The 23,437-nt window shown below is 35.7% G+C and overlaps 1 protein-coding gene across 1 annotated transcript; it reads right to left on the reverse strand.

Annotated features, from left to right (window-relative positions):
• Positions 1-5,419: 5,419 nt before the first annotated feature.
• On the reverse strand, positions 5,420-9,606 carry LOC129262615 (protein dead ringer homolog). The gene is made up of 4 exons (XM_054900752.2): positions 9,414-9,606; positions 7,996-8,261; positions 7,259-7,471; positions 5,420-6,730 (listed from the first exon to the last, which is right to left on the reverse strand). Exons 1-4 carry the CDS (start codon positions 9,569-9,571, stop codon positions 6,561-6,563), a joined length of 807 nt encoding a protein of 268 aa, XP_054756727.1. The 5' UTR covers positions 9,572-9,606; the 3' UTR covers positions 5,420-6,560.
• Positions 9,607-23,437: the final 13,831 nt, after the last annotated feature.

The following is a 23,437-nucleotide window of genomic DNA, read 5'->3' on the forward strand; positions in this document are numbered from 1 at the left end:
GCCAGGATTTCGTATATGGCTACATTATTAACAAGCTTTATATAATTTCATATGTTTTAATAAATAGTAAAGATATATGTTCTCATATTAGCAGAATGCTTTGCTGTTAAACATATTTTTGCACATTCTCTATGTGATAATACTGTAAACATGGTAAAGCAGCAAACGACGTGGAATTATAGCCAAGTTAATGGGATGATCAATATTACAGTAATTCTACTACGCATTTTTCCAGTAAAGAAAAACAGTTTATAAAAAATATATACATTAGAATAACATTATCTAGTCTGTAATCCCCGTTAACACACGAAAAGATTGCAACATAACAACGTATTGTAAAACGTTAGAAGTATAATGACATTTGTATTCTCGGATTATTTTGTCATGAGAAGAACGAACAAATTTTGACACATGTAGATCACTCACCTTTCTATAATATAATACAAAATGTTTTATTCTTAAATACGCTTTAATAATTCATGATTGTCTTTTCTCAGGCTGCTTATTGTAACTCCAAATGAAGGCTTATGAAATGGAACATTTATTGCACAAAATAACTCAATATACATGTCCATGAGCATAATGGTAAAGTGTGTTAGGTCTTACAATCAAAGTCCTGGTTTTCTGATGTAGGGTCCATAGCCAAACCAAGCAAACTACACGTCAATCAAACCAAATTCATACGATATTAGCAGAATATTATAGACAGTATGGATTATGAAATGAAAAAAAATAATTCCTTTAAATATTAGAAAGTAAAACAAAATATTTTATATTATTTTTATGATCACTATTTTGCAGAAAAAGGAGATGGATATTCATTTTTTATTTTAATCTAACTTGCACTACAGTATTAATTCTAATTGATTTCAAGTCAGATCTTGAGTCTTTCGATCAATTAAAGGTTTCCATGTGATTGCTGGTCTGCTCAGAAATATGAATTAATCTACAACAGTGATCTACCCATTAAACATGTGAAAACTGCAATCAAGTTTCTCTCATCATTCGGAGCATGCTAAGAATAGAACATTAGATAGCATACTCTATTCGACCGGTTCAATTCAAATAAACAATGCAATAAAAAATACATGTTATTGTAACACTCTTAAATAGTAGCGTGGTAGATATGGATGAGTGTTAGCTAGTAGAACAAATGATGAAGCACAGTCATAATAGTTAATATTCTGGAACATTTATTATAATATAACAAAATCGGATGAAAGTCGGATGAACCCAATATTGACCTCTAACCACATGAGTGGTGGTCTGGGTTTTAGAGGCAGGTCTACACCTGATGAAGGTGGGAAGCAAGATTGATCTCTCCTTGCTTTCTTTCCCTGTATTATTTTATGTAAGTCTCTGTTTATCCAGTTACTATATCTATAGACATGATAATTAGCCAGCTGTACCAGTATATGTCAAGTGTGAATAATAAAGAACTTTTATAAAAGAACAGCTTTACTTTATGAGTTGAGCTAAAGCTTAATCCTAGTGTTGTAGCTTTTATCCCCTGATTATTCAATGTGGTGTTACTCATTAGTAGTTGATTGTTATGTACCACTGAACTCTAACAATATAGTTCACTGGTTTATACTGTATACAGTGTTTACAGGTTGTTCTTAACTTAAAGTGAACTGAATGAATATCTTACTCTTACATTAGATACACCTTCCGAAAAGAAACGTCCTCGTTTCATGATAGAATGAAATTAAACTGATAACAAACTTATATAATAAGATATTGAATATCAGAGCAGTAAAGCAGTATTAATATAAACTTAATCACTAGGCTCTTCCCAAAGGAAATTATAAATCAAAACATATATAAAATTCAACTACGGGGAGTAACAATGAAATGAAGATCAATAACTGAAAGGTATCCAAAGGTATTTCAAGGAGAGAAAAAAAAAAGATTGAGAATTGTCAAGTTCAGATTTATACATGTTATAAGTGCAAATGAAACATCCGCTGCATTTCTACCAAATATGAGCCATCGTGAAACAAAACATGATTATTTAAGTCAGTGCTTAAAATACCCAATGGATTATTATTTTTAACATGAAATGCAAAGTGAATTGTAATGATATCTGTAAAAATGTATTACCATCTAGGATAAAGCCAGTATAAAGGTTAATCCACAATATCTTAACACTGAAAGAATTCAATACTGATTTGAGTGACGTTAGTCTGGATTTAAAAAAAAATGTAAGACTACAACAGAAGCTGACAACCCCATTTTTGGAAGAAAAAAAGTTAAGAAAAGGAGCACTAACTATTCAAGGAAATGAAACAACTGTTATTTGAAAATACAATAAATGTTACAATTAAGCAACTACATGCAACTAAATGAAATGATTCCCTTAACAAAATAAATTACAGTCACTTCAAATGAACACAAATACTTCTAGAACTTCAACTAACATTATTTACATCTAACAAAATATCATAAATAAAAAAAAAAATAACACATGCATAATATCTCCATGGGTATTGTGACTATTGTCCTAACAATACGTAGTATTTTTGTTAAAGTTGATCAGTGCTGTTTAGGTCAACCTACCAAATAGCAAGCAGGGGACCACACTGTATGAAACAACTGATTAAAATATGAATTGTAGTGAAGTAACAAGGGAGAGGAATTCTTGTACTAGATTGTTTACAAATCCACAAATCCTCATTTTAAGGCTTGCTCAGTAAATGTCTAGTCAAATGTGCCCGATGTCACATCAAAAGGAACTACAAAGCTTAATGATTCAGAAAATTTTTACAAAAAGTCTTGAAAGTTTTTGTAAACACAAATACAGCAAAGTATTTTAAAACATAGTAAACAAATAATGTGAAAAATGTAATTAAAAAAATGATAATAACTAAAATATAAGAACACATTAAAAAGTATGAAAGAGAAATCCAGATGATACATCTCCATTACAAGGGGAAAATGACTGGAACGGAAACAGGAGCAAACAATAAAGTAGGTGAAAGAAGATGTTATGGTGGAATTTTAGGAGGATGGTAATCGCATCCATTATGAGATGGTGTCATGTGTAGGACCATGTGTGTGCTATGCATCCTGGAAGGAGGGACTAGGACAGGGGATGAAAGAAGTCTCTGAGAAGACGGAGAACGTGGAGAATGACGTGAGATGGAAGAGTGGTCACCTCTGTGACAAGCTAAGCCCTGATTGTAGTATAATGGAGGATAGGATAGATGAGGAACAGGACTGAGAGGAGGAAGTGATGAGTGGTCAGAATGGATGTCACTCTCATCATCAGAATCGCTAGACAGAGTTTTGTAGAAATGAAGTTCATGTGATTGAACAGTCAAGTTAGTTGGTAAGCTAGGTTCAGCGCACGCTAGTGCGATTGATGGAGGAGATGGAGGGGGACTGGGTAGGTCAAGCAAACATTGTGAGAGAGATTCAGAAGCGATTTCTAGGGGTGGATTCAGAGTGGTGAGCTGTGCAGATGCAATGGAAGGACATATAGATTTGGGAGCACTTTGGCACAAATCAGGGATGGGAGGTGTAGGAAGGGAGGATGGATGAGATATCACGTCACATTTGTGTGGCAAAGAAGATGAGGGGAAAAGGGATGTGCAATAGGAGTTGCACTCCTCACAGTGAGAACAGAGGACAGCGATGTCCTTCCGCATCCCATGCCAGTAGCACAGCTCGTCAAAGAGCTGGGTTGTCTTGGATTTCCCAAAGTGCTGTGCAGATGGAGATGAGTGGAGAATGGAGAGGACAGCGGGTATGAGGGAATGAGGGATGACGAGTTGATATATGATAGTGCCAGAAGGATGCCTCTTCCGGCGGCATAGCAAGCCATCCCTGATCACTAAACGATCAAACTGAGTTCGATACTTGAAGAGACACTCTTCGTATCGGGGAATAGTGGATTTTGGGGGCACATAACCAGTACGGACCCAGGTAGTCACCTGGCGGAGGATAGGGTTTTGATGTTGGGCCTGATGGAGTCGAATGCCTCTATCCATCAATGCACCACACAAGGCGGAAGCAGATGTAGGTGGAGCATTCTGAGGTGCAGTGGGCAATGGTGACGATGGTAGAGAGGGATTTTGTCCTCTTTCTTCTGTAAGTGATGGTGTCGTAGAAAGGTCAGGAGACTGAGAAGAGGGATGATAAGAGCGAGAGTCCTTCTGCAGGCAAGATTTCTTAGGCAGAGAAGAAGGTGGTGGAGGAGAAAAGAGTTTTCTGCTAGGACGAGGAGACTGGTGGTCCCGCTCATCGTATCTAGGAGAAACAGGACGAAAATGATTGCTGCGAGAAGAAGACGGAAAGTGAGAATGAGAGGAGTGCCTGTCAAATGAGGGAGAGACGGGAGGGGAGTGATATGGGCGCGAATTATATTCTCTGATGGGAGAACGGGGACGAGGTCTATGCTGCTCGTAATCGTACGATGGATGGTCGTAGAACGAACGAGAATTATAAGAGGAATGAGCATGAGAATAAGAACGATAATAGTGGTGATTGGGAGAAGGGGAGCGAGATTTGTGATAACCAGACTGAGAAGGAGAATAGTTATGAAAAGATGAATACATGGCGAAATAATTCAATTAAGAAAATCAAAAGCAGTACAAACTTAAACAAAAGAATAAAGGAATAAAACTTACGCAGATGCAAAATATAGCAAAGAAACAATACCAACGTTAAAAAAACTATGTTGAAGATAAAGTCCGAGTTCAATATATCATTTTATAGACGTCAGAATGAGGGCAACCAGGAAATAGATTAGGTCACAGTCCAATGCCAGAACGTTGACGAAGAGATAATTGACAAATGATGACCACGATGGTAAGAACGGACAAGGCGATGACGCTGAAGACCTCGGCGATGACAAAACATTGGTGACCGTTGAAAATGAAACTGGAATTCCCGGACAGCCTAGGGAATGTCGGTATTTCAGGATGCACAGGTCCCGGATAGAAGTAACAAAAATGTAGAAATAAAAAATGAAGATCTCGGCTACATGTTCATATAGACCGCACACGTACTAGTTGAAACAGTCTGCTGGTATGATGAAATAATTCATCCGGCTCCAAACAGCAGGCAAAGTTAAACAGTTATATATCAAAATAGTTCAAAACTGCAGGCAAAGATTCCCAAAAGAAGCGATTGGAATCCCGAAAACATGTATATCATAATATAATAAGTTGAAGAGTCAGATATAAACTCTTGCAGTGATATAGTTGTCCAATGATGAAAAACTCCAAAATAATATGCAAAATCGATATCAAAATGTCAGGAACAGTCGACTGATAAAAAAAACACTGATGAATGTTCGAGCGGGATGGCGTACTCCGCTTTACGCTGCCACCAATGTAACACTCTTAAATAGTAGCGTGGTAGATATGGATGAGTGTTAGCTAGTAGAACAAATGATGAAGCACAGTCATAATAGTTAATATTCTGGAACATTTATTATAATATAACAAAATCGGATGAAAGTCGGATGAACCCAATATTGACCTCTAACCACATGAGTGGTGGTCTGGGTTTTAGAGGCAGGTCTACACCTGATGAAGGTGGGAAGCAAGATTGATCTCTCCTTGCTTTCCCTGTATTATTTTATGTAAGTCTCTGTTTATCCAGTTACTATATCTATAGACATGATAATTAGCCAGCTGTACCAGTATATGTCAAGTGTGAATAATAAAGAACTTTTATAAAAGAACAGCTTTACTTTATGAGTTGAGCTAAAGCTTAATCCTAGTGTTGTAGCTTTTATCCCCTGATTATTCAATGTGGTGTTACTCATTAGTAGTTGATTGTTATGTACCACTGAACTCTAACAATATAGTTCACTGGTTTATACTGTATACAGTGTTTACAGGTTGTTCTTAACTTAAAGTGAACTGAATGAATATCTTACTCTTACATTATCATAACCCTGATTTATAACGAAATAGATTGTCAAATGCAATATACATAACCCAAATTCTAAAACTATAGAGGTTTTCATTTCCCCAAAATACATAAAATAGCCAATATCGTCTACTGAACCAAATTATCTACTAACCCAAGTCATTTATAAAAGTGAAATAACATTTTCTAACATCCGCGAAGAACGTGAACATATAGTTACAGGCAGTAATGTTGAGCTGGTATTATTATCCCCACTGTATGATAACAATTTTTAGTTCTTACTTCTAAGTCGAAAATGTCATTCATTTATACAGTGTTGGATACAATTCTATAACATCATGGAATGTACATATCAAGAAATATGAACTGTTTCGGAACCTTTAGTGCACCAATGCATTGCTAACGCCCTTTTACTGTTTTAGCTCTGAAATCGGTGTTTTTATGTCCACTCAGATCCGATCCATATCAGATCAGTCCATCTGGCTCAGAAGACTGCCATCTAATCAGGTTCCTGTACAGTTTATCTTGGAGAACTATCTTGGTTCTTGATCAAATGATGATTCCTCAGAAAATGAGAGTTCAATACACACGTCTGTCCACACAGACAAACATAAAGTCCTTTTGACAGCAGTCCATATTGTTGAGGGGCTCCGTTTTACCATGGACCTATTAGGTTTTTACTTAGGAGACGCACTGGAGCGGGGTACTGGTACACCAAGCAAGGGGTGGCCCGGTGCACCCCTTGGGTAAAGCACTCCTTGGTATAAGACACCATTAAGCTCAATACTCATCACCAATGAATTGTCTCCTCTCATCTCAAACAGAGGCATGCCAGAGTCTGGATGTGCTGAAAACATAAAGATTCAAAATGGCGAGTTTGGTAAATGAACTTATGATGAAATGCATTGTACAACTACTATCTTCAAGACATGTTTTTACAAATAATATTATGGTCCCTAACAATAACGAGTATGTGGTCCGACCAAACGATACAAGTAAAACCTTAAGTACCAATGTCTGCTTACAATAGAGGATTCTCGCTTATAACCTCTTAAAAGATCAACTCTTCTGAAATACTCCCTTTAAATTCCGATGAGTATCCTTTTCACCATACTTCCTTGGCTCAGAAGAAAAGGACGAAGCTTTCAGATTTGGGGGTTACACTTTAGAAGACGCTAGTCTGGAATGTAACCATACTTTTTCAAAGCATCAGCGTAATTATTGTGTTCCTCCTAATGTACACACTCTTTGCGTGTAGTGTGGCCTTTAAAATGACGATGAATAACTTAAAAGATGATTCAGTAATATATAGCTTTAAGAAAGTAGCAAATTATCAAATTATTTAACAATCAAATAACGGGTACTGTTGACCTACCTCTTGCACTGCTCACTTTAAGATGAGCTGAAGGCATAAGAAGATGTTGCTGCTGAAGCTGTAATAGCCGTTGATGATGATGCTCCTCCGCCAGCAAAGATCGTTTAGAAGGTGGTGGTATCGATCCCCTTTCTGCTAGCTCAGCGAGCATCGCAGCGTGACTGAGAGAGCCTTGTCGTGGGAGGCTTAGGGGTACTGGGTGATCATCCTCAACTGAAAGTAAAAAGTGAAACACTCTAAATTCACAAGATGAATGATATAGGGACATAAAGATTGCTGATGTAGAAATTCAGGTTGAACTTATAATAGCACTTGCAGAATCTTCTTCAATATTGTAAAGATGATTTCGTTTGCAGTTATTGAAAAGTCTATGATTATCTTCTTTGGTTTTATATTTTATTCAACATGTTCATATCCAGATAATTCAGAAAGAAAGACAAGAACACAGAAATGGATTTAAAAAAACACGCACAGGGTGGAATACATTCAAAGATCGGGACGAACAATAATTATAAAACGCAGAAAATGAAGGAAAAAAATGAAAGTAAAGACGATGAGAGATACAACATGCACAAGCATGCTCTAGTTCTGAAAGTTCTGAAAATTGTTACATCGAATCAATGAGTTGCTGTATGGTTTAGAAATCTTGGATCAATTTGCAACATTTTAGATGAAGGCTATTCCCATATCTGAGAGCCTTAATAAGGGAAGATTGTAGGAGGGGTGTATTGTCTTACTTGGTGATGTAGATGGTGATAATCTCGTTGGTAGAGTAGGTATACGTGATGGGTGTGGTATCATTGTGGGTGGAGGGGAACCAGAAGGGGTGTGTAGATCTAACCCATGATGGTATGCTAGGGAGGGGCCACGGGGGTGTATGTGAGGGCTATGGTAGGATGGTCGACGCCCCTCCCGTCTGTTCCCATCGATGGCTGATTGAAGCTCAGATGGTGAACTCAAACTCTTCTTCTCACACTCATATGGGTACAGATACTTCATATACCTGGATTGAATGAAAGAAACAAATCTCTGTTGGATTTTGTTTATAAACATTAATTTCATGATATACAATTTTGGTAGCGAATACACTTTAAATGATCCACTTTTTTTCTCGTTATTAATATGGGTATTTGCATTAAACAGGGGCCGCGGAACCGGGGTGGGGGGGCTTCAGCCCCCCCACTTTTTTCCAAAACCGTGTACAAAAACTTAAAATTGACCATATGATTGTGATTTTTAGCATGGTCAGCCCCCGCTCCCCCACTTTGAAAACCGTTCCGCGGCCCCTGTTAAATACTGCGTTTATCTTAAAGGACAAGTCCACCCCAACAAAAAGTTGATTCGAATAAAAAGAGAAAAATCCCACAATCATAGCACTGAAAATTTCATCAAAATCAGATGTAAAATAAGAAAGTTATGACATTTAAAGTTTCGCTTAATTTCACAAAACAGTTATATTCACATCCTTGTTGGTATGCAAATGAGGAGACTGATGACATCACTCACTCACTATTTCTTTTGTATTTTATTATATGAAATATTCCAATTTTCTCCCTGTTGACGTGTGAAACAAAGATTAATTCCTCCCTGAACACTGTGCAATTAGCATTGTTTAATTCTAAATGGTTCAGTCAAGTTGGTCCTTATTGTCAAATCTGTAAAAATGAAATACTGTTTAATTCAAACAATACAAAACAAAAGAAATAGTGAGTGAGGGACATCATCGACTGTCTCATTTGCATGTCACTGAATTGTGCGTATCACTGTTTTGTGAAAAATAAGCAAAACTTTAAAATGTCACAACTTTCTTATTTTACATCCAATTTTGATGAAATTTTCAGCATAATGCTTGTTTGATTTTTCTCTATTTATTCAAATCAATATTTTTCTGGGGTGGACTTGTCCTTTAACCTTAAAAATTGTGTTCTCCAAATCCAGGATGTTACAAGACTCAATGTATTCATTGATTATGGAACTATTGTATAAAGTATTGTCATTTATTAGGTTCCTCATAGCTGATAATGTACTGAAGCATGTCATGGTGTTATCACTTCTATGTCTTGTTGACTTCGCAAATATAACTGATATATTTGTGGAATATGTGAAAACAGATCAATATCGAATTTTCGAAGTTTGAAATTAATATTATACATACTGTGTTCTGAGTGTGAACGCTGCACTGGTAATAGATGCGGGTAGATTCAGACCCTTGGTGATTTCTCTCCATTGTTTCTTGTTAATGACTTCAACCAAACCTCCCTTTGCGACCACTAGATTGTAGAGTTCATACAGATCCAAAACTTGCTTTGCCATGATGGGAATTCTGTTCACTGGTGTACCTGAAAAATATAAAGTTTAAAGTATCTCAATGAATTTAGATGGTTGTGATGACAACAACAATAATGAACAATAAAGTATTGACCTTTGTAAAATGATCCTTGGAGTTATTTTCAAGGATTTAGAAGAAGAAAAAATCGAATACTTTGGTACAAAATATTGATAAAAAGTCATGCAAATTTACACTTTTCAACGAAACACTGCTCAACTCAATTAAAATGTGGATTTATTCAAATTAAAGTTATACAGGTGCGCTCTTAAAATAATTTGTCAAAAAACAAATTTGTTTCTGATCTATAAATGATCAAAGCCATAAAAAATACTGGAAAACCCAGGTCTACAATTTGCTCAAAAGCGCTGAACAAAGGTAACGCGGTTCAAAAGAAATTTTAATTTAAGAAGGAAATCTAATTAGTCCTAGGTCAAAGAAATAAAATTTTGCTCTATTACTCCAATTCCATTTTACGAAGTTTATTTTAAACAATATATATACTGCGTAGAGGTTACGATTCCATCCCGAAAGTACATGAAGGCATTTTAATAATGACCTATATTAATTATTTCTCGATTTACCGTATTTTACAGAAGGGTATTATATAAATTTTAAGCATATTACTAACTCATTAAATACGACATGGTTTGTTCTTTGTCCTGCATAACACGTGAGACAATTTTTTTTATTTAGTTTGTATGTAACTGAAAGAAAATAATGATAATGTGATGCGTATCACCTTCTCTCCAAGCTAAGATCGGACATGAGTTTTCGCCACAAAATAATTACTGAAATTTTTGGCACGAAAATTGCATTTTGAAAGAGAAACAAATAACTACTGACAGAGAGAAAAGAAATAATTGGTGGATAAGAGTAATGAGTACCGGAGGAATGGACAGAAATAGGCCTACAAACATTGTAAATAATGAAGTTTAAGACATTCTTAAAGCAAAATGAAAGAATGGAAAACTATGATGGGAAATGTGAGACAGAATATAGGATGAGATAGGAAAAATTAGAAAGAGAAGGATATAGAGAAAGGGGAAAAGAGAGATCTTTACAAAATCTAAAATAGTTCAATATGAAGGTGTTATTGAGTTTTATCATTATCTAAAAACAAGTCTAAAGCCACCAAAACAAGCAAGCAATAATGACTGGCAGGAAAATTAAAATCCATCTCGTACGAATTAAGTGTTTCAATTAGAGCTTTCACGCTGGGATATGATGTGATGACAAGATAAAATCAAGCATAATTTAAAAATCCAATCTACATTACGAGGTTAGTAAACACCTTTCGGATGGATTATGCATTAGTGCTCGATGATTGCTCAAATTGCCTCATGTACTTGAAAATAATGAGTTGAAAGGATGCGAGAAATATGGAGCTATGAAGGCAAGCAGTAAATCTAATCACTGCCTTGCAACGACAGGAAAAACTGCATAAAGCGCGAGTATTGTTACCGATAAGGGAGGTGGAAATTGTATATCAAAGGCCTAATTCATTTGCATTGATACAGGAAGCTTTGTTAATTGTACATCTTCGATATAATGCCTGGGCCACTTAAACCCCGCCAAGACAAAGGCAAGAGAGGAAGAAGATTTTTCGCTTCACTCCTACAAATTCCCTCACAGCTCGACCCTTTGTTCCGCCGCTACTCCGGCTGCGCTCAATGTAAAGAGAGTGTGACTGCACGCTGAGTATAGGTTGGATATTGATCTATCTGAAAGGTTTATTAATATAGCAAGCCGGTCACTGGGGAGCTATAATTGTTGTGAACATGTTTTGATATCAATTCCCGTTGCCATTTCTGATTCCTACCCCCCCCCCTCCATTCTACCGCCGTCACCATCATCATCCTGTACCCAATATAGATCCATCCCCCCTTTTCCAATCGCTATCCTTGCTAATAATCATACAGTGAAATAAATCCTTTGCCCCAGGCGATTTATTCCCTGTTGTCTTCTTATCGATGTGTGACGAAATCCTGGTCAGTGAATCCGGTGGCATCAAACCATCTCGACAATGGTCAGGATCGATAAAAAATTGATGTTGGTGAGGAATAGCCCGGGGCTATATTTACAACTCTTATTGACAATACGTTGGTGCCCTTTTCCTTGTAGCTTCTTTGTCCCTCATTTTTAATTCTAATGGCTTTAGCTCCTTGTTCTATTGTATTGACCCATCAATACCCCCCTCACTGGCCATTCAATGACAACCTATGACATATGTTCCAAAACAATAAATAACAACCTCTACATCTGTCACATACTGACCGTCTTTTCAATACCCATTGATATATTTTTTTTCTCTCATCTTTTATTTGCATTTGTTTCTACTTTGGTGTTTGCGGGTACAGCGAAGTTATCGATTTTCGTTTTATTGTTTATCTAATTCTGGTCAACCTGCTTATGTACAACTCGAAGGTTGGCCATGAAAGGATAAACCCCGCAATTTTTATACAGAAACATGATCAAACTTTGATAAATAAGTCGCTTTAAAGTTTTAATCATCGTCATTGTTTTTCAATCTAAAAAATAAAAGTATAATACAATTTAGACTTATTAGAAATTGCGTTCCCTCAAACTGTTCACTTTAACAATAAAATAATAACAAAAGTCCGAAAAAAATGTGTTGTACTGAAATGTGTTATACTGCCTCCCTAACCGATTTACTTCAATCCTTGAAAGAATCACCCCTCCAAACAAGCTAGGTCTAGAGAAAACGATCATTAGCGTGGTTTAGTATTTTGTATAAGCGTCATAGCAGTTATTGATGACTGCTAAATATAAAAGTTGGACACATGACAGACAAAGAAAATAAGAAATTGCTATTGCAAAGACATAAATATCTGATTAACTAATCTACACCTTTGGAGGATGTCAAAGGTGTAACCTTTCCTTGAAGATTCCAATGCCATTAAAAGCATCATCATGCTATCTCCATTATAAAGAGCTATAAGGGATTTTGAAATCAAATAAGTTGAGACTGAAGTTAGCAGCCATTTTAAGCTCTCATATCAATAACAGCTTTTCATCGTACCAACCTGTGCGTACTTCCTATTAAGTAAGGGTTTATGATTACCCCTATCGTCCCGGTACAAGATCTCTATCGCCCCCCTACCTGATGAAAACCTCCCATGTTCACATTTGTTTTATTTGTGGATGTTAATTTGTGGTCTAAGTTGGTTTGTAATCAGTCAAGGGTAAATTTAATCCTCTATTTTACAAAAGGGAGTAATGACTCGCAAAGCAGGTATAATTGGTCTATTTCCTTATCATAATTACATTCCATGTCATGGGACAGGATGATAAGAAATACATACTGTAACCAGAAATGATAAAGTATGTTTGTTTGTTTGTTTTGTATTAAGTTGCAAAAATGCAGTCGCAGAATTAGTAATCTTAAGAAGAAAAAGTGTTTCCTCTTCGAACACTTAAGATTTTTAATTCAATATCCTATATTCTCTTATTGATATCCCTGTATACCGCATGGATTTTATACCGCCGAATCGTCCACAGCGATGATGTTTTAAAAATGAAAACGGACCATGTTTCATAAAAGCTTCCATCAATAATATCAAACCGCTCAATATTGTGAAAGTAGGAAGTACACTGTAAAAAATATTGGGTAAAATTTTAACAAGCACGAGGTTAATTATGTGTCCAACCAATTTGGGGCAGTATTTTACCCAATGCGGGAAGCATAATTATTGTCCAGTAAAATAAAAAAAATAAGCAGAAATTACTTTAGAATGGGCACAATTTTCATCACACTGGATAACTAAAAATGCCCAAAAGAAATGCCCAATGTTGGTTGGACACACGATTACCCTTATCATGCTTATGGAGTACTTTCCCCTAATATTTTGTTAGTTTTTAGTGCCGTTCATCAAGCATTAATTTTATTGTCAACAATTGCTGGCGTGAAGAGTCGGTTCTCCACACCTTATTGGTACGTCCTTAGTAAGTTTTTGATCTCTTCATTTCTCTTCCTCTCCTTCACCTTCTCGTCTTTAGATTAGTCCCCCTAATAGGACTGTTTTCATCGTTTCAACCTCACAAGCTTCCGATAAAGCTACAAGCTGAGGAAAATCTATGTCTTATCTTCTTCAGCCATATGTTGGAGGAAATCATCCCTCGTCACATTCACATAGAGGATGCCGCTTCTTTTCTTTTTTGAAGTAGAAAAACAATAATAATATTAATAATATCACCTGAGGGATGTAACATGAATGTTGGTGTAAGAGGTCTTCCTGACATATCACGCCCACTTGGATACACGTCTACTAATCTGAGGGATGTTTGACGTCTTGTATTCGAATTCTAAATATTATAGGCATGCGTACATTATACACGACATTACAATCGAATTGTGTTTATGTAAGTGTATGGAGAACTAAGTGTATTTCTCAATTTTGAAAAAAGGAGAAAGAGACATTGTATAAAGGTCTCAACAAGTTTCAGTAATTGCTCCAAAATATTATATGGTTCATAAAAGCATAAAATGGGACAGTCTGCTATAATAATACAAGTTCCGAATATGGAAAAAAATGTAGTTTGCCTTTCCATATACTTCAAAATTGATCAAAGATATAGGCAATCACGTATCATGCAGGCCTTGACCAAAATCCTACATTACATTATACGAAATTGTCTTTATCTAGAATGTAAAAACAAAACTAATATCCAATGTGTTTATGTACACTTGCCATACAAGGGTTAATTGATAATTGTTCTGAAAAAGAAATGATATCTCAAATTTGGGGAAAAAATAATCGTTTTGAAAAAATCAAATTCCTTTATTGAAAAATCTGTATTACATTGATTTTCAATAAAGGAATCCTGTGAAAGTGTTTAAAAGAAAAAAAAAAATCTTTTTTTTTTCATTTTACAATAAATTTAATTCTTTGTTCCATGAATTTATTCACTGTGCGTGATTTTTTTCTGATTTATCACGCTAAAACTCCCAAATTAATCTCAAGAAAAACAGATGACTTGTCTTCCGATGTTTTGTTCAAAACTCTCCAATCATTTCCTTACCCCGAAACTCTATAACATTATTGGGCTGTCTCATGTCTGTCTACTGCTCTTGTCTCAAATAATTGAATTAAAAACCCAGGATACCTGTTAATCATTACCCATTTTGCTTGAAATTAATCTCGTAATGACCCCATGTCCAATCGCGAGATGGCAAGGAGATGAAGAGGAATTAGCCATCTTGATGACAAACAACCACAATACCTCTCCATCGACTTGGAATTAATGAGAACCATACAGTCAAGATGGGCGTGGCCCTCTCAAGACAGACCCATAATGCCTCGGGTCTTCAATGAAGAAGGAGAGAAATGCAAAATAGGGGCTTTGTATTTACCTAGAATGCTGAAAACTAGCGAATCACCTTCCCTTCCGCTAGAACATGGTCTAACAATTAAGACTCCGTTTGGTTGGCAAGAGGGATCACAAAACTGGAGATTATTATTTTTTATTATGTCCCAGCATACGAGAATTAATCATTACGAGATTTTCATGTTAGGGGTCGTTGGTTCAAATTAAAGTTCTATGTCTTATTAGATATGACCGATTTGACATAAAAGATGCCAACCTGGTTAGGCGACCTTTTCATGCACAACTGCTCATTAAAAGAAGCCATATGGCCAAAAGAGGTACATACTATTTTATTATTTTTTAAAGATGCAATATTATGGGCACGATTTTCAAAGCAAATACAGGAGTAATAATCATGAATATATCCATTCTTATTGACTTTCAGAGTTAAAAAGCGCCCCATTCATATTCATAATCTTCTTTTGATAATTGTACTTAAACTCTATACGCACCTTGCATCCAAACTTGAAAAGATGGTTTTGAAATTTATATCAATATGGTCATTATCTTCATTATCATTGTCTTCAACATTACCTTCATCAAGCGATTGAATACTATTAGAAACGATATGTGGATCACAGTTTCAAAGGGCGCCCTCATCGCGATGCATCGCCTCTAGGTTTCTACTTTGTATTTTGTATTCATTGTGAATAAAGTGGAATTAATGTGAACTTTTATTTGGAAGAATGAATCTCAGAAAAGCACTTAAATAAGAGTATAAGACAATCAAAGAATAGATTGTGGCTCAAAGATCAATACCAGAGAGAAAGAGTCTAATGAAAAGTGCAGTCTGAATTTCAAGACCATCGCCCGCCCTCTAGGGTCCTGTAATAATTTTGCATGCAACTTCCACATAATGGTTTTCATCAAAGGATATCAAGTTAAAGAGGAGCTCTTAATCTCCTTTTCCTCCTTTCTTAAATCATACCATCACCTCACTCCCTAGGGAGGATTTATCTCCTTATGATCCAAGCATTACTACCCTGGCCTTATTACCCCCCTCCCATTACCAATTCAATACACAGGTGTATAGTAGATGGTAGTACTGCTAATTCACAATGAGAACTAACCAATTTGTAACAATTTGCCAACGTGAATATAAAGTCTTTCCAAGTTTTTAGGGGTTGCAGTTAATCCATATCCCTTGTGTATTATCGAGTTGGGATGGTAGTGTCGTCCGCGTATCGCGGAATAAGGGTCAATATTTCAATAGGAAAATAAATTATAAAAATACGAAAATATACCTACTCGAAAGAGAGAGGGGTAGCTTCATTTTTGCATTTCTCATTTTAAAGCGACAGTCTAAAAAATACATTGGAAAATGATTTTTTTTAATAACAAGATTCGGCTTGAAAACGGCTTTGATTCAAACAAAATGATTTGTTAAAGACTTTGCAATTCTACGGGACTTAAAGCAAACCATGTTTGCCCAAGTCCATACTCCTTTCAGCTGTGAAAGCGAACTTACATGACATTTTGGTATTTTGAACAATTTTGACAGTTTTCGTATTGGTGAATAATCAGATTGGTTTTGTTTTACATTGAAGAGTAATCAAGTGCTTGCATTTTTACATGAGTGGTCGGAAAGGGGTTAATACATTTGGGACTTGTTTTTTTCTTATATAGTATATAGAAATGAAGTTTTAAGATCATATAAACCCCCAATAGAAATTAAAGTTAATAATAAAAATGATAATAATGATAATAGGCATTTATATAGCGCCATCTATTTAGAAATATTCTATTCCGTTGTTATTACTATTATTACACCGGCCTTAGCTCGAGCTGCCTTTCAGCGCTCATGCATTCAATGAATTAGTCCCGCCGGGTACCCATTCACTTCACCTGGGTTGAGTGCAGCACAGTGTGGATGAATTTCTTGCTGAAGGATATTACGCTATGGCTGGGATTCGAACCCACGACCCTCTGTTTCAAAGTCAGTTAAAGTTAAAGGGGAAGTTCACCGTGACAAAAAGTTTATTGTAAGAATAGCAGGAAAAAAAATAGTAAAGAATATTGCCGAAGGTTTGAGAAAAATCCAGCAAAGAATAAAACATGTATTGAAATTTAATTACTTGATTTTTGACATCATTGGCGAGCATCTTTTCTATATACATATCGAATGGTTAAAAAAAATCAATGAAATGTTATGCATTTTATATAACATAACAAATGGGGCAGCTGCTCGTTTATGACGTCACAAATCAAAAACTTAGAATTCTAATAACTTTCTTAATCTTCAATGGATTTTTCTCAAATCTTCACCAGTATTTTTTAATTATTTTTCTGCTATAGTATTTTTACAATAAAATTTTCTTCAGAGTGAATGTTTTAAGAATTAAAACATTGCACCAATCATCGAAGAAAAAATTTCCGCTATGCAAAATAGTGTCAATGACCATGATGACACGGTCACGGGTTGATATTGTGAAATATCCCGCTTTCCTCCTTCTTCTTTCAATATATATTATCAAAAGGGAGATTAAATTAAGATAGAGTTTTTCAGTTAGAAGATTAAGCTATTGATGATGATTGAATAAGAACAAGGAATAGTGGACAACTGTTACCTTCCCATCGAGTGGATTCATTTAATTCCCTGCTCTTCCTTGGTAGAAGGAGCGAAAAAAATCAATTATCTATTCATCAAGTTGAGAAACCTGGACAAGTTCATTGCATGTAAAAGATCAATTGAGAGGTGAAAGTGGGATTTATTGATTTTTGCTTGATTTCCTTTTCAATTACGTTGTATAAACCAAGAAGGTTTGATCGATAACCACAGTATTAGCAACAAACTTACGTCTTAATACCATGCTTTTTGCAATGGGGATAAGCTTTGAAGTGGGATTTTGATGAGACTTTCCCACAGAATTAATCGGATGTATCCATCATCCCCCTTCTCTCCACCCCCCCCCCCCTTTTTGGCGGGCTTTTCCTTATTTAAACAATTCTATGATAAACATTTAAGTCAATAGTTTCTCTTTCTATTTCGTTTTTTGTTTTTACATATTAATTTTGCACCGATAGGTTTGTTCACGAAATGGTTCAAATTCGTGGACCGAGGTTTCTTTCCGATGAACTTAGTCATGTTAGTGATGGGGTATTCTCAAAACATTTTAGTGATTAATAATCTACATCACTTGAAAAGTTCGAAATTAGTTTGCTTACAATACATGTTACTTGACTGACAAGCCTCTAGTAGGCTTTTAAAATGTAATGGAAATTCTTTTCTTGAAATCCTCCAATATGATTTGATATGCGGTCAACAAGTCTATTTCAGCCAACCCTAAGCACTCAAACCATCTCATTATGGATGACGAATCTGCTACTGATACTGATAAATGATTGAGACGAATGGGTGACATGGAGCCTTATGAGCTAATTGTTATCTTCTTATTTCTGCCTGTCAGTTGTTATATTGGTTAATGGAATGATATTATTCGCCATGTATAACATAAAAGATGCAATTATAATGTTTAGAGTATCAAAATACTTTGAAAGGATAGCCCATGAAAGCCAAAATGGCTTATTTCCAATGGGGTCCTTATAAAATGTATAGGCTATAGACGTGATTTTATTATTTCTTTTATCCCTAAATTTGAATCCCCTTAATGACATGTTGTTGGGTTTTTTTTCTCTCTCTCTTTAAATGCTGCAAGATTGGTCCATACAACTCTTAAAGATCAACTATTATTTTTTAATCATCAGATGAATGTATCGGAATCCAACGCATTGCGAAACGTATTTAAACCACAAAACGATTTGAATTCCATTAATAACAAGTCTTTATTTACTAAATACCAGTCGCTTTGTCATGGAATGATTCCATTTAAATTTAAAGTGAAATACTTATTTTGGTCCAGTTCCAATTTGATCAAAAGGAAAGGAGATCTGAGAAAAGTTTGAGATAAAAAAAAAGGTATTTCTTGACTTTCCTTTTGATAAGATAAGTATCTTATATTTCTTAGCGGACAAGAGAGCTCTTAAATGGTCGAACGACAGAACCAATTAAGGTACACAGGTGCAAAAAGAATCTTACAATAAAACATCAATGCCTCCAAAATGCCGCAAACTTGTTCTCCGAAACCAATCAATCTATTCCTTTATTGATCTAAACGATATTACTTCATCTGACCAACGACCACCTCTTTAAGTTCTACTAAGCATTCTTTCATTTGATACACAAGTGTTTTGATACTAAGCTGAGGTATTTCCTCTTTTTACTAAAACTCTATTGTTCTCTAACATCTCTCCCTTTTCATCAGAAAGTAATTCTTTCTTATTTAGTGTTTCTGTCTTCACGACGGTGGTAGAATCTCTTTTGATATTCAGACCAGATTGAGATTCTGGGCTAGCCCCAGGAACTTGAGCAAACGAGACCAGACCAAGTGGAAGTAAACAGCATCTATTCATCCACACTCGATACAGAAGCAGAAAAATAAGAAGAACCTGCTGGTGGTTTGCCTATTCAAAAGCAGGAAGAAATCTGAAGAGATGATAGCGCGCAAGATTAAACCTTTTACATAAGATTTGGACGAAAGGTCCATCCTTGATTAAATACGAGCTATTGTCATGCTAAGGTCCCCTTAAAAGGGGGAGATTATTCTTCAAAAACTGGTATGCGCTATCTAGAAAAGGACCGAGATAACAGGTTGACAACAATCAAACCAAATTTGGGATGCATAGAAAAGAGAAAATAGATAGTAAAGAAGACTTTCTGATTCTTATTGATCGATTCACTGTCACGGTAACTCGTTTATTCTCGGCATGTTAGTTCTGAGATTTAGCACAAGATCGACAAGAAAATGGTACAATTTTGAGGAAGAAGCCCATTTAGACAAACTTTGCATTAAGTTGATAGACAAACACCAAAACCTGTTTGTGAAGTTTTTATAATTATCTGGAGCTGTTTACATCGAGTAGAACCACTGACAAATAATGAAAAATTCGATTCGAATTCCTCATGTTGAGCGAAGTCACAGCGCAAATATTAGAACTTCTCTGTGACTCAACATGACTGCAGTATATAGACCCATATAAAGTTATAAGGTTTTATCATCTAAAGTTCTGTAAAAAGAAATCATGTAGATTCAACACATCTACTCAGGAGAAAAAATCCATCCTGCCATTCGGTTGCAGAGATATGCCACATAAACAAACAACTTATTTTCTCATTTAGGAATAAAAAAAAGACATGATAAACTTAGTAATGTTAGTCATATAGCGTTCTTACTTAAGAGAACATACTCGCAAAGTGCAACCAGACACCGATATGTTTTCTTCCATTATTCATAGATTAGTGCAGATAAATTTGTAGCTTTTTGTAGAGCCGACTGTAGGGCGATTTGGGGCTCATGAAATCTTATATTGGTTAATGGGAATAGCAAAAAAAAGGATTGCTAGGATTCCTTCCTCTGATAGACAAGCAAAAGTGGATAAGAATGCAACGGAAACACTTGTATGAATACACGGTATGACATCAGCTTCAGAAAAAACATGATATATGATCAACTTTAGCTTAGAAGACAGGTGTGTATTTTATCTGGTTGGGTTTTTTTCAGAAAGGAGCGTCATATTGGCGGGTTTTTTTTACGTATTTTTCTTTTAAATATGGGGTTAAGTGACAAGTCAAGTAACTTTCTAAAACTGAATGTCTTGATCTTCACACCATTAAGAAACCGAAAATATGATTTGTTTGCAAATAAACAGGAAAGAATGAAGTTTGACAAGTAATAATAATCATCTATTGATATGCGGTAATAAACCTACAAAATTCTTACTAGACATCATCATAATCCTTTTTTCAATGACTGTCGTTAAAACATTAAAAAGAATGCCGTTGTCTTATTTTCTTGCCCTCGACTTTCGAGCTCAAGTCACTTTCTGTTTTTGGCATGGTACCGATTTCCGTCTGCCGCTCTCGACTCGGGTGGGCTAGACCTATACAGCATAGGTAGTGAGGAACAATATCGGCCAGTGTTTCGGGAGCCCCGGAGGACTACACAATCGGGTGTTAAAAAATACACTCTTCAGATTGAACACAGCGTCAACGGATGCCAAAATAGAACTTATCAACGCCACTCGGTGTTGAACGAACACCATACATTATAGTGTAAGATAATTGGTGTTGTCTTCTGTATGTAATAGTTTACTTGTCCTGAAAGGAGATCTTCAAACATAAAATCTGTAAGATGAGAGCGCTATATAGAAGAATGGACTATTAATATTACCATTAGTATTATCACCATGACAAAAGAAAGCTGAATCCATTTTATTGTTCCTCATATTTGCTCTTCATATTACCTCTTTCGTTCTTCTCACTGCTTCTTGCATTGGAGTGCGGAGAATACCATTTAATATCTACTTTATCAAATACACCCACAAATTTAATGACAAGCCATTTTGTATGCCATCAATCTACTTTCAATTAACCTGCTTTAGGCGTGTGTGTTTGTTTTATATTGATGTAATTAATTTCTTGTTGCTTTTAGGCGTGCATCGTGCGGAAACTATATCCTCAAGCTGCTGTGTAAATTCCATCTATTTTTTTACAAGAAACTTTTACTACCATGATAACCCGAAAGATCTGAGGTATACCACTATAACGTTTTTCTCTCCCTTGAGATCTTGCTATCGTGTTTGAGTCATCTTCTGAATGTTATTATCTCTTAATTTTCCACGATTTCCTTTCTAACTATCCAACCTGACTTTTTGGTCAGGTAACAAGCACTTAAAAAAAACTGATAGTTGATAGTATAAATTAACAATTAATTAGACAAACTCTTACTTCGATGATTTAATGAAATTATTGATATCAAAGTTTCATGCAGAGCATTAGCCATTAATTAGAAAAATCAACACCACTCCTTGCTAATTGAGTTCATTAGTTACAGAAGACAGAGTTAGTTGATGCAAAACAAGCACTGGTGGAAAATATCCCGTAAGACATGAGGGACGCCCCCTCCACACCCACACGCACATACACACACATCCACTCACGTGGAAAGAGCGGATGTTTTGTATTATAATTATTACCGTATTGCAATTCATTAAATTGCTTTTTAAGACAGATCAATTCATTTTTGTTTTAATTCTGAACAAACGCAAAAACTCCCGCTTGACTTTTGCCCTCATCGCTTGCCCCCCCCCCCCCCCGATGGTTTAAACCACTTTTACACTATACCATCAATATCCTTGCGTTTTGACATTAAAAAATGTATACCAAATATCGACGCAGTCATGACAGGCTACACGTTTTGCTCCCTGACTGTGGAATCTTTTTTGAAAGATGTCAATAACAACATGAACAATGAATATCGGCTTCCGAAAAACTTGGACATGCTCTTGTATGCTCAACAATTGACATTTTTTCGGTCCCCATCCTTTTGTAAAAAGGCCATTGTATCTTCTCTTCCGCTTGAAGAAAGAGAAACATTCCTTGATTTTGACTTGCTCAAGATCTCCTACTTTTTGATAAAGTAATTTTAAAAGTCAGTTTTATCAATGTCAACTTTTAGTGCCAAGGTGTATTAAACGTCATTACAGCCTCATATAATTAAAAAATATATATATATCTACAAAGCCAAAGACATGCGAGAGGTATACACTAACTTCACTCACTCTAACATTATCTGACATCAACCCAACTGCAAATGTTTTATGTTGGTCATGTTGGTATTTGTATAGTTTGGGAGTTTTAGGTCTTGCATGCTCTTTTGATACAAAAAACTACTACTTCTGCACCCTTCTGTTGCAAGATTTCAACCACCAACATTTTCTGGAAAAGGTGTGGCAAGTGTGCAAAACTACACCTATCATTGCGAATGGATCGCAGAATTACCTATGCTATTCCTCGTTGGCTTGTGGAATTAATGTAACAGATTGAGATACGCGTGCTTTCAATGTAATTGATATCGATTTAAATGCATTAATACTACATCCTATATGGAATCTAAAATCAAATCTAAAGGGAAAAATCAATAGGGATGATCTGATTCATCTCACACCAGCTTGAGATTAAAATATAAATATCAATGATCACAAGGACGGAATACACGTCACATTATCATGGACATAACGCAAGGCCTGTATAAGATGACACAATCTTCATAATCGTTGCCAAATTAAAAATAATTAAAAGACCTTCGCAATTTTATATGTATTTCATTTATCTATCACTGTCATTGTTTTGATAGATATGAGTGCTATTGTCATTATATGAATCAATTAAAAACCTCTAGCTTCCTACTCCTCCTCTTTCTATAATGCTGGACATGTCCACCCCATACCCCTTTGTTTCGTGAGTTTAAATTTCCTTCAAGAAATTTATTGACATTATGCTACACTCGATACAGGTGATTTAAATGGGGAACGGGCGCGAACTTATTCCTTGAAATGCAGAAAGCTTAAGCCAGGGCATTTATGCTGCATTATCATAGAGAGTATACTGATAAAGTAAGTGATAGGCG

This window comes from Lytechinus pictus, chromosome 5 (assembly GCF_037042905.1).
Source record: "Lytechinus pictus isolate F3 Inbred chromosome 5, Lp3.0, whole genome shotgun sequence".
NCBI classification, from domain to species: domain Eukaryota; kingdom Metazoa; phylum Echinodermata; class Echinoidea; order Temnopleuroida; family Toxopneustidae; genus Lytechinus; species Lytechinus pictus.

What these genes read in the sequence shown, in the direction of transcription:
- LOC129262615 (XM_054900752.2), bottom strand. Translation starts at nt 9,571, where the DNA reads ATGGCAAAGCAAGTTTTGGATCTGTATGAACTCTACAATCTAGTGGTC. An exon ending in ATCACCATCTACATCACCAA is followed by an intron (nt 7,472 to 7,995) that starts GTAAGACAATAC and finishes TTTTACTTTCAG; the next exon opens with TTGAGGATGATCACCCAGTA. An exon ending in TAAAGTGAGCAGTGCAAGAG is followed by an intron (nt 6,731 to 7,258) that starts GTAGGTCAACAG and finishes TTATGTTTTCAG; the next exon opens with CACATCCAGACTCTGGCATG.